Here is a 15,353-nt window from a genome sequence, read left to right as displayed (position 1 = left end):
CCAGAGTGAGCGGCGTTTTGCCGGTTTGAGTGCTCTCAAGGATTTAATTTAATTTTTCCAGGTGCCTTCTTGACCACGAAGCATGTACTTACTGATAGTGTAGCGAATTTCATTAAAACCGCGTAATTTCTGTTTAGTGATATGTTTTTCGCGTATTGAATGCCAGTATTTGGAGAGCAAGTAAAAATATTTACTGTGACTTTAATAGTGTAACATTCTTTAAAGGAAAAACCCTTGGGGTTAATGGATGATGAATTAAGTGTAATTTTTTTATAATGATTATGTTATACTCTTTAAGTTTCTGATATTGATTAAATTTATTCATTGTGTTTTTATTTTTATATATTGTTAATAAATTGGTTAAGTTTAAAACTTTTGTCTTCTGTGTCTGCGCAGTACATAACCTTAGGGAGCTTCTATTGCTACTGCTGCTAAATGTTCTTTTACAACTTTAAACTTTGCTTTTGCATCAATAGGTAGAAGTGTGAAGGAGCGATGTTAGGGCTATATAGTGGGTGTGGCTAAAGATCCCATTCAAGTCCATACGGAGTCCAGCAGACACATGTAGTCTTTAATTATCTTAATGGAACATGATTTTTGCGTCAGAACTCAATTCGACATTTTTCCTTGATAGCAGCATCAACACGGACTAGCATCTTACTGTCAAGGGTTTTACCTTTTTCCAGATACTCTTTGTGGATCCACCAGATCCACAAAGCAATCCTACCAGATACAAAGCAGGATCTTTTTGTTAGTCAAATTGAGCATTGTGATGCCGACGATGGGCTCTCCAGCTGCAGACCAACCTGCTTTTTGGTCTGTGTTATTGAACTAAATCTGCTTTTCATCACAAGTGACGATCTGGTTCAGAATTTTGTCCTTGCAGTGATATTTGAGCAGATCAATGCAGGCCTGAACATGTCTGTCTTAGTCTGCTAGAGTCAGCTCATGCGGCACGACATTGCACTAATGTCTAACTCCTTAGCAAGCTCTTGAGTGGTTGCATAGTGATCTTCTTCCACAAGTTCTCACAGGCAGGCCTCATCAGCATCAGTAGGCCAGCCAGAGCGCTCTACTTGAATTTCATAGTCCCTGTTTTTGAACTTTCGGAACCAAACCTTGATAGTGATACAGTATTAGTACCTAAAGCTGTACACATGATTTTGTGACATTCTGTAGCTGACTTTTTGTAACAGAACTGGAAGTAAATATTAATTCTAATCTGGTAGCATGATAGTTCCATTTAAGACACCTTGTACCTGTTAATGATAACAATACTTTTTTACAAGTTTCACAACACAGTATTCCAAAGCAAGTCTCTTTCTTTCAATTGCTAAAAATCGTTTGACAAAATATGATTAAAGACAGTAATACAAACTGTTTGTGCAGATGATATTTGCAGTTACAGGAAATTTTTATTAGAACCCAATATTTTTAGTTCTTTGTATGAAGTAAAGGAAATATTCTACTTGTGAAAATTTTTGGGTATCGTATTTCAATGAAAATACCGATTTTTACTGCTATGAAATGCAATTTAACAATGTTTTTGCTTGGCATCAATAAAGGACTGTTTTTCCAAAACTTCAAAAAGGATTTAAAATTAATTCAGAAGAGATTTTTTTTTTAGATGTATGTACATATGTTGAGGCGCAGTGGCTAGCGCATCGTGCAGCACCACCACAGGTCCGGGGTTCGAACCCCAGGCTGGGCATCGTCAACTCAGCCTTTCATCCTTTGGGTTGATAAAATGAGTATCAAGTTCTCTTGGAGACTAAACACTGGGGGTCCTGCAACAAGCTGACCACTTGTTCAGGGCGTATGCTTATGCACAACAGGGCCCACGGTCAAGAAAGCAGATTTCGGGGCACTGCAGATATTGGCGCACTAGGGCTGTTACGCCACTGAGTTTAGTTTTTATGTACATATTGTTGAAGGTATTTGTAGTTCATTTTTGTTTACTGTTACAACTTCGCTAAATCGAGACGAGCAGATGAATAAAACAGAATTATAGTTCTTACCTTAATAAAGTGTAATCCAAGCTGCGGATGTAAGGAACAAGATCATTATATTAGCAAACACAAAATAACATATTTATTAGGTATTAGAAGAAAAAAATATCTAGCGATGATTACAATCGTTGTTGACTGTCTATTGCATAACGCAAGAAGTGAGTCATACAAGGTGATAATGTTTCTCCTTCTTTTTGGATCAAGTCCAATCACAGTTAGCGGGGGTGAGGGGGAAATTAACGTCGGAGCGTGCAGCTTCATTGCTGTCATTATGAATTGCTTCACATATATCTCATGTAACTCAAAAATGAGTAGCCTCAGAACGTTGAAATTTTGTATATAGAACTGCTATAACATATAGTTGTGTACCTCCCTGTTTGGTTGCAATCAGCCACAATTAATGTAAATATATATATGTACACCCACTGTGTTACTCTCTGTGAGCTCAGTTCCCTTTTTGGTTGCAATCAGCCACATCAAAAGTATGTAAATATATATATGTACACCCACTGTGTTACTCTCTGTGAGCTCAGTTTTTTTTTTTTTTATTCTTTGTGCATTGACAAACCAGTCAGCCTTTTATTTACTGCTTAAGTATTCAGTTTTAGTTTATGAATATAAAAAAGTGTTTTTCAAGTTTTGATATTTGTTAACATTTTGTATACTTTTTTGTTTGTTTGTTTGTTTAACGTGTAAAAACCATTAAAAAGTAATCTAAATTTAAATATCTATATATATATTTTTTGAGTTTTAGAAAGGAGGGGGTGGAGGGGTGACTTTCTAGCAATGGTGAAGTGACAAAAAAAGGTTAAGAACCACTGCTCTAATAATTGTGTTAAGTGAATGGAATGAATGTATATAAGCATTGTTTGGTGAACATCCGTTATGATTTCAGTCTGTAATTTTATGTCTTTCGTATGTTATATACCTCTACACATTTCCACCATGTCTCATATATCGCATATATGTGAGAAAAAATTTGTAAATAAAAACTCTGACTTTAACTTGCAGACCATAACTAACTTGCATAAGTTCCTTAACTTTCAATTTTAATTTGTTTTCACCTTTCCATCTTAAAAATAGTGACTGCTTATAATAAGTTGTTCTAGACTGCTTCATTTCAAAATGAATGATTCTCACATAAAGCTTGAGTCACAATAATAATTCTAAATTTTACAATTGTTACTCAATTGAATGTCAATTGTTACTCATGAATTGTTTACAATACTCAAACAGTCAGTCTCATTGAGATCGTCATTTATGTTTTTCCTTATCTGTTTCTGTTGCTTTCAATGCAGTTTCTTTAGATATTAAATATGTAAAAGTTCATTAAAAACACGCATCCTTAGAGCCAGTATATCTGTGTCTTCATCAAAAAGTTTGTGTACTAGAAAAGAATAATTTTTCAAAAAATGCAAAGTGTTAAAGCTGCCATGATTGCACCAAGTTCTTGATTTGGCTGCCATGATTATCAGCTACACTATCAATATCCAGTTTATTTCACACACACATTTACATATATGTGTGTGTACATGCTTGTAATGATGTTCTTGTGCTGTCAGCAACTTGAAATTGTATAATACTTCAGAAAAATTGAAATAAAAAGTTTGGCTGCAGATATCTCCCAACTAAAAAAAAGCATTAAACTGTTCTAAAATTTTGGTATATGTGATAGCATAATTTTATAATAGATCATTATAATTTTTTTATTTCTCCCCCAGATGCTAAAGTGGCTGAATCCGAAGGCGGGTGGTATTCTTACCAAACTGATTACTACCGTCAACAATCAGCAGAGGAAGATGACTATGCAGCTTTTCTGCGTGCTGAGCAATTGCGTCGTGGCATCACAGAAAATAATCGATCTTTCAAACCATGTGCAAAAAGGTAGAGTGTTTAAAGGTGTTATTGTTGTAATTTTGGGAAATGTTATTTAGAGGAGCTTAATGTTAAACTGCTGCCAAATGAAAAAATTGCATAAGTGTTTGTATCACTTGCAAAACATATTCCATGAGATGAAATGTATAAAGTAATGCTAAGAACTATTGTACTTTGTTAGATTTCAGTGTTCTGTATGTTTAGAACATAGCTGAAACAAACGTTATAAATATAGTGGGTTTATTTTTACAAGATTCATTACTAATGTTAAAAACTTACCAATCTCATATTCTTGTTAAGATGAGATTCTGTTTTCTCAGTTGTATTTCTACTAAAATTTAGATTAGTATTTTATGTTTAAGAATCAATCATCTGTTGCCTTAAAATATCATCTTTGATTTTGCTTCTCCTAAGAATTCCTAACTCTATGGCATTTCTTATTTTCATCTCTGCTTGTAAATTGTAATGTCTGTTCAGTATGAAAAGTCTCTTCTAATATATTACATATTTTTATTTCTCTCATTCTTTGTACATTCTGATTGTTATGGCTCTAAAAAATTTAGATATTGTTTTTTATCCCTATGACAGTTTATTTTATATTATTATTTTTTAATTATCAAAATACAGTTCCTAAACCTGTTTAACTTCTTCAGAAAAAATTAAATGAATATTATCAAAGAATTAATAGTGTTTTTGTCATAAATGTATGTGAGTACATTATTTTAAATACATCAAAGTGCCAGTCTGTGTTATTCCCAAAAAATATGCAATGGTTATTATAATTTGTAGTCATGTGATACCTTTTTGTACTTGAAGATAAATATTGTTTATATATTGTATTTAAATTTGATCTAAGTTAACTTATATAAATACTTATTGCTGTTATCATTCTGTGTAAGGATATCTTTAAAAAATATATACTAATTTTGGCCAATCTGTGTCAGTAAGTTTGATTGGATTGCTAGATTATGGCAAAAGATACCCAATTGTCTTCGCTAAAGGATCCCTTTTTGAAGGATTATCCAATGGAAATTATCTTATATTCACTTCAGACATAAGGAGTACAGCAAAATCTTTGTCCTGTCCTATTCAAACTAAAAATGTTAAGCAGCTTTTAATTTTGAAAAAAATGTGAGCTACCAGTATTTTGCAGATTTATCCACTCAGTCAGCCTGTTAAGCCTGTCCTAAAAATTTATCCGTTATAGAATATCATATACATAAGTTGAAATACCTGTATATATGATATAGATATTTCACTAACTGCAAATGTTAGAGTACCAGAAATCTTGAGAGGTTCAAACTGCTTGACACTGTAATTTTTGGCTTTGCATTATGTGTCATGAGTTAAATTTTGATTTTTGGATGTTTGCATCATGTTGGAAGACTAACAAAATTTTGTTTCTAAATTTGAAGAGAGGTTTTGCCATACACTTTTAATGCTTCCCTTTGAAGCTTTCTTATTTATTCAGATAAACTACAAATTTCTATTTTGAAGAGATAAAACCTTACTTTTTCTGTTTATTTCTCCATTAGTACTTTAGCTGTCATTTTATTGTTTTAATATCCTTGAACTAAATTATAGCAGCAGTATGTAAATAGATGAATTCTATTTTGTGTCATGTTGCAGATTTATGCACTGTTTGTAAATAATTTGCACCATATGTGAAAATCATATATAAACAACTGAGTTGCTGAAAGAATGCTTGAAAATTTTTATTTATAAGTTTTTCTCATTGAGAAATATAAATATATAGAGAAGTTGTATATCAACCTAAAAATATTTTTTTAGATCTGTAGCCATTAGTAACTCTGAGATATTAAGGTAAAACAGTTGGATTACTTCAGCAGTATTTAATAAATGCTGCAATTAATTATGCAAACATATAATATATGCAACTATTTTTCTGTAAAAGAAAAAAAAAATTTAAAAGCATCTTTTTATTAGTGGAAGACTTGCTCTATGCATAAACGACAAATTTGTGCATCATATAAATTCTGATATATCCAGTTATTCATAGAGATTTAATAACTTGTGTTAAACATCTGCTTTTGAAATGAATAATGTGCATTACGACATTAATAAAATTTATTGAACATTCTTTTAGTAGATAGGGATGCAAATAGAACCATAAAATAGTTTTTTTTTTTTTTTTTCCCTGAATTAATTTGACTGCATACAAAATTGTTCATATAAAAAATTATTTAAAGTATTTTTTTTTTTTTTTTTCAAATATAAAGCATGTTGCTTTGACAGCTGAGCATAAGTATGTATTTTACATCTTAAGAGATATGCATAATTCTCGCATGACTGATAGAGAAATTTTCTCTTAACTGCCAAAATATTAGTGTTTTACACCTGACACTGTGAATAATTTATTTTCTCAAAGCTTTCCTTATCACATTTGATTTTCTTCCAGTTCCTAAATAATTGACTTCATACGTTAGTATATCCATATAACATATCATGTATTATATAAGTGTATATTGTATTCCTAAATATTGCATAATATGGTACATTAAGTGATTCATTGCTGTAAACTATGCAATATTTTGGACAGTTAAATAAGTGCCTATTGTATATAGAAAAAATGTGTATGGAGATAGAAAGCAATTGAAAATTTCCCTATAATTTATTTTAATATGGTTTATAGCTATATTATAATGCCATTTGTATCACTGTGAATTAGAATGAATTTATTTATTTATGAAGCATGTTTAATAATATGAGGCAATTTCAGAGAACAGTATCGTTTTTTTGATATTAGACTGTATACTAGACTGTATACTTTGATATTAGACTGTATAAGTTTAAATTGCTGTAAAAGCGCTTCTAATTTTAGAAAAAATTTACTGTGCATGCAATATTCAATTAATTATGCAAACATATAATATATGCAACTATTTTTCTGTAAAAGAAAAAAGAATCTAAAAGCATCTTTTCATTAGTGGAAGATTTGCTCTATGTATAAACAACAAATTTGTGCGTCATATAAATTCTGGGCCCCCCTTTTTTCTAATAATAATTAGTATGTAATTTATTACTTCCCATTATTTAATAATAATATTTTAGCACAGATTTCTATTTTTCTAAGGCATTTCTAATAAAATAAGAAGGAAAGTGAGATAAAAATTATAAGAAAAGTGTGTTTGTATGTCATGTATCATTTTGTGAATTAATTTATCATCAAAAATTTTATCAGATTACTCTATAAACTAGATCATTTTATAATTTTTTTGTAAATTTTCTAATGTTTGGTAGTATCTTTCTGAATTAAAAAAATAAATCCCAAGAAAAGAATATGTGTATTTCCTAACGTTTTCCTATAGGGTGTAGTACAAAGTTTGAAATCTCCAGACCAGTAGCCAAAGAAAAAAAAAAAAAAAATAAAAATAAAAAAGAGGAGGAAAAAATTAGACTCTTACAGAAAGTCTAAAAGTGGGCAATATAATACTCAGTGAAAGTGCTTGTGCCATAAAAGCGATTTTTCTCCTGCTAACCAAGATGTCGTTTTCAAACATTTGCTTGCCATGACAGCACATTGTGGCCAGTGACAATACATTAATCCAGGTATATTGACATTATGAGTGACCTAATTTCTATCTGACCTAAACAATAAACTCCAAGACATATTTATTTGAGTAGGATGTTTGTTGCTTATACTAGTTTTCTTTTGTTGGTATAACAGCTGGGGAAGGAGAAGAAATTAGATTCTAAGGAATCTAAGTTCAGTTAACATAGCAAATTGTCCTCTTCCCTGAAGTTTCTGATTTGAAGCAGTCTCTTAATTTGTTTCATCTGTTATTAACCTTATTATAGGTGGAATTCTAGTAAATAATAATATCTCTGTTTTACTCTTTCCTCGAAACTTACACACCCATAAACCAGCCGAGGGATATCCTAACTTAAAATGCTCTGGAATGAAGATATAAGTAGCTTCTTAAAAACCGATGCAGAAATAAGACCGTCCAAAAATTCTAGAAATATTTTAATATAAAACCTGATGAGTATTACATTGCAGGATGAGAAGAAATTTCTGCAGATATTTCTTTAAATGGTTTGCATAATTTATAGCCAGTTAGCATATTTCTTGATGATGATGAGAACTGCAAATCAGAAAATTTTTGTGTATCACAACAAACCAAAAAAAAATTGAATTAATAAACTATCAGAAGAAATACTAAATGATATAAATGAAGTCTTGCATTGTGATGACAATACCTCAGTCATCAATCAGTTAATGGAAAGGCGAATATCAAGAGTAAACTTTTTAATACAGAAAATATCGCCATTTCAGTTTCGAGTCAATTTGTTGTTTTTCACATGGTGGCAATATCTTTCTTTGCACAAAATACCTCTTTTTTAAGTTAATAAAGATTTATTTTAGTAATTTCTGCATGACATTTTACTAAATTTAAACTGATGGTTTAAAATCTCTAATCATCATAAATCTGACAGTGTCTGGATCTCTGACTTTGTATTGCATTTGATATTGGAGCATGAATAATCTCTGAAATTATTTTGGCTGTTAACCTTTAAAGATTCATGAAGTCATGCTGTCTAGTTTTATATATGATATTAATGGTATATCTGTTTTGCATAATCATTTTAAATTCGAAGTTGAGTTATAAATGTTAAATCATTTGGAAAGGGGTCATGTATTTTGAAGTGAGCTGTTTAATTTTACTATATTACAGCAATGGTGAGTTGCTTCTTGTACCATCCTGCTAAAAGATGTCTAAGTCAAAATTTATTTTAAATAGTTTGGTATGACGAAGTTCAAGAATTTTTTTTGTTATGAAAATAAATTCTGAACTGTTTGGCAAGTTCATGTGTGATTAGTAGAAGAGCATACCAAATTAGAATTAGGAATATTTATGCAAAAAATATTTTTGCACCTTAAAAAGGAGCAGTTCTTGTATGTTTTCTTTAAAATATAGTTATTCTATAAAATTAGTGTTTGTTAAAACTTAAATTTTCATATACAGTAGATTTGACCAAGATTTTTTTTTTTTTTTTTTAAATCTGAAAGCTAAGGAATCTGAATGTGTTTTGCTACCTTCAAAAGTTTACATTTCATCTATCATTACTATGGTGGTATATTTAATTTAAAAAATGGAGCATACTGATGGAAATCAAATTAAAATGTTACATATACACAAAAATATAAAAGGATAGCATATTTATTTTTAGTCTTATTCTCCAAATGACTGAAACATTAGGAAACTGCATCTGTAAAAGTTTGTTAGTCTTACCTAGCATGACTGATACTTAGCATTCTGATGGAGCAATGCCATGCTAGAATATTTCTAACCTTTGTTTGTTGCAACACTGCCTGAAATTTCTTAATAAATATTATACCACGTCCATATGTCTAGACTTTTATTTTATTGTACTTAGTTAAAATTGAATCAGTATGTGGTGGTCAAAACATAGCTGTAAGCACACCTAACTTTCAGATCCCTCTATCCTTTAACGCCAGTGGAATGTGAAACTTGTATATATGTCTTTTGAGCTGTATATGAATGGCAGTAACTCGGTGGGCCAGTGCATTGTCTTACTAAATCAAAAAAAAAAAAAAAAAATTCTTCAGGATTTATAAAGGCTGTAAAAATAGTAGTGTGTGTCTAGTATTATGCATATAACTACCTCTCTAGAAACTTAAATTACCTTTTGTGCCTAATGTGCCACTACCACAAATAGAACTGACATAGCAGGGTAGGTCGATAACTTCATGCTTCTTATTTGTGCTACATTATATCTTCCAGTTCAGTACAGTGTAACAGGAAAGAGAATATCCTAATCCTTAAGTTTAATACCATGTTACAGAGGACTTGTTTGATGCTTTTACCACATCAGATTGTGGTAAAGAGAGGTGTAGTTAAGTAGCATGAATGAATATGTTGTTAACTTACATATGTACTAATTCAGAAGTCAAACAACAAAAATCAGCGTTATATTTACAAAATTTTCACAGGACTAGTTTCGATGGTTTTACCGAACCACCGTCTTCAGCTGCAAAACCGCAAATGAACAAGATAGGAAATAATGATTAGATAAGAAAAGAAAGCCAGGACAAGAATAAGCAAGTGGCGCCATCTGTTGGCAAAACCAGAACTAAAACATAATTTCTCTAAAAGCCGAAGGCAAATTTGGGTTGGAATTAGGATCGTTAACTAGAACAGAAAGATTTTTATGAATGTGAAATGCCTCTAGAAAATCCAGTTCTCCAATGGAAGATGTTTTTTGAATAATTTTAGCAGCAGAAAAATTGAAAGTGTGATTTTCGGACCAACAATGTTGAGCAACAGAAGACTTCTGTGTTTCCTTTTTTCTAACATATGCCTCATATTCTTTGACTCGAAATTTTAAGGCTCTCTTAGTTTGGCCAATGTAAATTAAACCACACTGGCAAGAAATCCTATAAATACCCCAGGAATTCATATCCGGAATGGGGTCCTTGAGTATAGAAGTCCGAATTTTATTGATGGGAGAATAAACAACCCGAAAGTTAAATTTCTGCAAAATATGTGCAACTTTATAGCTAATTGATGGAAAGAAGGGAATGACAACAGAATTTTTATAATCTCCTAAATTCTCCCATCAATAAAATTCGGACTTCTATACTCAAGGACCCCATTCCGGATATGAATTCCTGGGGTATTTATAGGATTCCTTGCCAGTGTGGTTTAATTTACATTGGCCAAACTAAGAGAGCCTTAAAATTTCGTGTCAAAGAACACGAGGCATATGTTAGAAAAAAGGAAACACAGAAGTCTTCTGTTGCTCAACATTGTTGGTCCGAAAATCACACTTTCAATTTTTCTGCTGCTAAAATTATTCAAAAAACATCTTCCATTGGAGAACTGGATTTTCTAGAGGCATTTCACATTCATAAAAATCTTTCTGTTCTAGTTAACGATCCTAATTCCAACCCAAATTTGCCTTCGGCTTTTAGAGAAATTATGTTTTAGTTCTGGTTTTGCCAACAGATGGCGCCACTTGCTTATTCTTGTCCTGGCTTTCTTATCTTACCTAATCATTATTTCCTATCTTGTTCATTTGCGGTTTTGCAGCTGAAGATCGTGGTTCGGTAAAACCATCGAAACTAGTCCTGTGAAAATTTTGTAAATATAACGCTGATTTTTGTTGTTTGACTTCTGAATTATTATTTATTTGGCGTGTTATTGTGTCTTAACTTACATATGTGCCAATATATAATATCTATTTATGTTTAAAAAAATTCAGCATTTCAATTATAAGGAACTTAAAGTAAACCTTTAGTTTTGGAAGTTATCAAAATGAGAGCTTTCAAGTATGAAGTGGCCTTATCGTGCAAAAGCTCTTGATTCTCATCTTTTATAAGTGTCACCAAACATTTCTGTGCTTGTTTGTTAAATTTTGTTGTTTCAGTTTTAAAAAATATGGCATTAAATTTTGATAGCTATACAGTTAATTTTTTATCATTATGAAATGGTTAAATGTTGTGTAATGATTATTTTTTCTAAAGTATGTTCTTTGTTTTTTTTCTTTGTTTTTTTTTTTTTTTACTATTATTGAATAATCCAATCCAAAAGTATGTTCTATCATTGCTCCAAGAAGAAATGTTCATCAGAAAGCGTTGACTTTATTGATCTTGGGGTGCTTTCCTATTTATTCTCTGTGTGAATTTCTCCATTTGCACTCTCTTAACTCGCAAAAGAGTGCAACAATTAACTTCACAAATATGGATTAAGGATTGTTTTGATTTTATTAGAGTGAATGTACTTTTCTGAATAAATGCATTTTTAGAGATTTCAAAAATTGAATATTTTTATGTAATATGTCATCTAATTTTTAATCAGCATGCAACTGTATGAACATCTTTTAATATTGAATTCTGTGCTCTGTAATAAACTTTTTGAAATTAATTTTTTATTGGAAAATAAATTTTACAAAACATTTTCATGAAGAAAAAGAAACAATGTTTGAATGGTTTCAAAATGTTTCATAGTTTGTTTATAATTTCTTCCATTGAATACAGATTTAACTTTTCAGTAGTGGAACTTTTTACCCCCTTTTTTAATTTAAGATGTACAATTAATAAGTACAGATGTTGATTAAAACGAAAAAGTAAAAAGTTAGTACTTTTTATAATATAACTTTCCAGCATATCTAGTAGTAGAAGGAAAAAAAAATGAATGACTTTAAATTGCCAAGTTAAGTATTTTGTTAATGAATGTGCAGTTTAGTTAACTAGAATACATAAATCTAAGGCTATAAAGTATCTAAATTACATTACAAAGAAACTTAACTCATTGATTAAGCACAAAAATTTCAGATTTAGAAAATAAATTTAAGATTGTTTTTTTGAATAGATTTTTATATTTTTCCTAGCCGGTTTCCTCTTCACATCTCTTTAACCTGAATTTGAAACTGAAAGCATGTAATATACTTTTCGAAAAGTTTGTACATGTTGTTTGTCAAGAATCTATATGATACATTATAAATTGTATTTATCAAAATTCCATCCTTAACTTCTCAATTTATTGTGATGGACTGAGTAACTTTGTATCACTTCCTAGTTTAGAATATGATAGGATGCGTTCTAGGTATATGGGATGTTAAACTGTCTGCATTCTTCTCTTCTTCAAAAGTTTCTGCTTTTTGTTTTGGTTTTTGAAGGATTAAATTCACGGAGCTGGAGGTTCATTGAATATGTTTATGCTTGCACTTGAGTTATTGAATTTGTCTTCGTTAATTGTTATGTGTAGGAAGCTGTAAACCTGTGTCTCTTTGCTGTTTATAACAAGTTTTTTATTTGTCTAAAGAGTACATTTGACTTATGCTTTTCATCTTAGAATTTAATCTCCGTTTAAACTCTTTTTTTATATATATATATATTCTTTCTTATTTCCAGAGGAATGTGCAGAATTTCATAAGTACTATATCTTACATTTTGAATGCAAACACTGCTTCACATTACTTCGCAATAATTTCAGCTTTCTAGTTGTTTGAGCAGTACAGCAAAAAATAGTATTTTAACACAGTAATTAATTTACATTTACATTATACTCTACTAAGTTTTAAACGCCAGATTTGTTTACAATCAGATGGCGGTACATCTACCATATGCTGTATTTATCTTCTTTTCAAATTGTGCCAACATAGTTATTACGCCAAATTCTTTTCTGAGCATGCGCAGTATGCGACATTCGTTTAACACTGTTTAACTCAATGTGCGGTTTGCCATTACGCTTTATGGATACGTGTACTGCTTACTTCGCTAAGGCAACATAAAAAAAAAATGAAAATGTGCAGTAAAAATCAAAATTTTTATAGCAATAATTAAAATCATATTTTATTTCAGGTCAGTTTTTCAGTTTACAATAATAATTTGCTCAGTTGCATTGCAGATAATAGAACATAATTTTTATATATAAATTTATTCCATAAAATGAAATATATTTCAAAATGGCTCTTTTTAGCTAAGAGAAAAAAATGGCTTCTCTGTTACCAAGAATTCAGAATAATTTGGAATCAAGTACAATATGACTAGAATAAATAAAAATAAATTTATCATTGTTTGAAATTTTTATTAAGCTGAACGAAATCTTAAGGCCCGTCCACACGAGGACGCTCCCGACGTAGTTGACGTAACTTTTTTGACGCCGGCGTAAATTCGCAGGACGCAGAAGATGTAAAACTGAGTACGCTCCTGTTCAGCTTTTTCGCCCGCGACGCGCGCGTATAGCCAATAGCCGACCAAGTTCATATCACGTGTCATAATCAGAAAACCTTCTTGCTTACCCGTTTCAATATGGCGTCAGAGCCACACAGAGATGAGTTTTTGCTTAGAAATATAACTGTATACAGCAATAAAATAATCAGCATTATTCACGCCATCTTCAGATTTCTCAAACCGTACGTATTGGTATACATTTAAAATTCTCATTAAAGGGCAAGACTGTATACTTATTAAGCAATGATCCGACCAGTATATCCATATGCTTCACCTATTTATGACACCGTAAGTAATAGGAACTTAAATAAATTACAGTTTCTACGAAATCAAAGTTTCTGTCTTACAAAATTCTCCTTAATTATTATAAATATTGGCTATAACATGTGTAATAAAAAGCTCTATAAATATCCCAATATTAAGTATACCAAAAACTAACTTCAGCAATATAAAAACTTCTAAAATAAAGCAGTTGACTGTGAAAGAGTATTCAATAAAATAGAATTATGAAATTTTGGAGGAAAGTTACAACTTGTGTCATACAGCAATAATTTATTGAAGTTTAATGAAATTACCTTTGCAGCGACTTCTACTTGTTACATTATTTTTCACAAACACTGTTATCACAGATAGCTGAGTGGTTAGCGTGCTGCTCTGGTGGCGGAGGAATGGAAAGGTGGCGAGTTCGAACCTCACCCGTAGACGGTATAATTCAGTTAGCTTTTCTCATTTTGAAACGTGTTTCTTATATTTAATCGTGAATCATTATATTCTTATTTTACCTATTATTATTGTTTTCATTTCTTATTTTATTCATTATTATTATTGTTTTTAATTTAGTTTAAAAATGTGCAGTGCAAATAGAAATCCTTATGTAGTAATATATGTGCATCTCTTTATCATATATCATCTATAAATTCTCTCTTTATTTTTACTTTATTGCATATTTTATCATGCACATAATTTCTCATAAACTGTCCAAAGTTTGAACCTCATTCTAAATTTAAAAATAAAAAAAAAGAAAAAAAAAAAAAAGACCAAGGGAGAGCGAGTTAAAAAAAATATGAAGTTGGTTTTATTATATGGTGGATGGTGTATATAAAGAGAATTAAGTAATTTAATTCTCTTTATATACTGTATTCCAAACCAATTTTATAAATCCTAATTTTCATACGATATAGAATCTGCAAGTCTGTCAAACTGGTCGATACTCATGCCTGAAGGAATTAAAAAACAAGTAATATCCCCCCCCCAAAAAAAAATTAAGTCAATTCCTACTCAGGTCCACAAAGAAAAGTTTAAAAATACAAAAATAAATAAATAAAAATACAAACAGAATTTGTTTAATTAAAAATTTAAAAAATTTTAATATGTGAAAAAGCTGTATTAACATCAAGTATCATTCAGTACAAGTTTAAAAAATTGTATTTGAACTTGAGTGGATGAATAAAAAGCATTTTATGTACTGAAAATTTGAACAAGATATAGGGAGAGTGTGAGCATATAGTAGGAATTTAATAATTCCAGATATTCCTTTCGCAAACAAGGCAGTTAAAAAAAATCTCTTTTAACAGGTCGCTCTAAATAAATCTTTCGGACCCATTCTTGCCATTTTTTGCGGTTTTGCCTCTGCTTAATAATTGTACACTGCTCAAAAAAAAAAAAAAATGGGACAGTCCTATATCTCCCGATCTACTGGGCCGATTGACAAAATTCAAATTGCGTTCTTCATGTCTCGAAAGCGCGAC

At 30.7% G+C, this 15,353-nt stretch overlaps 1 protein-coding gene across 1 annotated transcript in view; it reads left to right on the top strand.

The window, feature by feature from the left end:
* The window catches only part of LOC118199389 (uncharacterized), a 103,485-nt gene extending 91,691 nt beyond the window's left edge, over nt 1-11,794 (top strand). The window contains exon 12 of the mRNA XM_035371236.2: nt 3,731-11,794. Coding sequence (XP_035227127.1) covers nt 3,731-3,897 — 167 coding nt within the window. The 3' untranslated portion in view covers nt 3,898-11,794. The remainder of the gene's footprint in view (nt 1-3,730) is intronic.
* Nucleotides 11,795-15,353: the final 3,559 nt, after the last annotated feature.

The sequence above is a fragment of the Stegodyphus dumicola genome, chromosome 3 (assembly GCF_044657685.1).
Source record: "Stegodyphus dumicola isolate Sdum_Otavi_A_Nest chromosome 3, ASM4465768v1".
Lineage (NCBI taxonomy): Eukaryota > Metazoa > Arthropoda > Arachnida > Araneae > Eresidae > Stegodyphus > Stegodyphus dumicola.
Note: the sequence above shows the minus strand (reverse complement) of the source record. Positions and strands in the feature narration are given on the sequence as shown.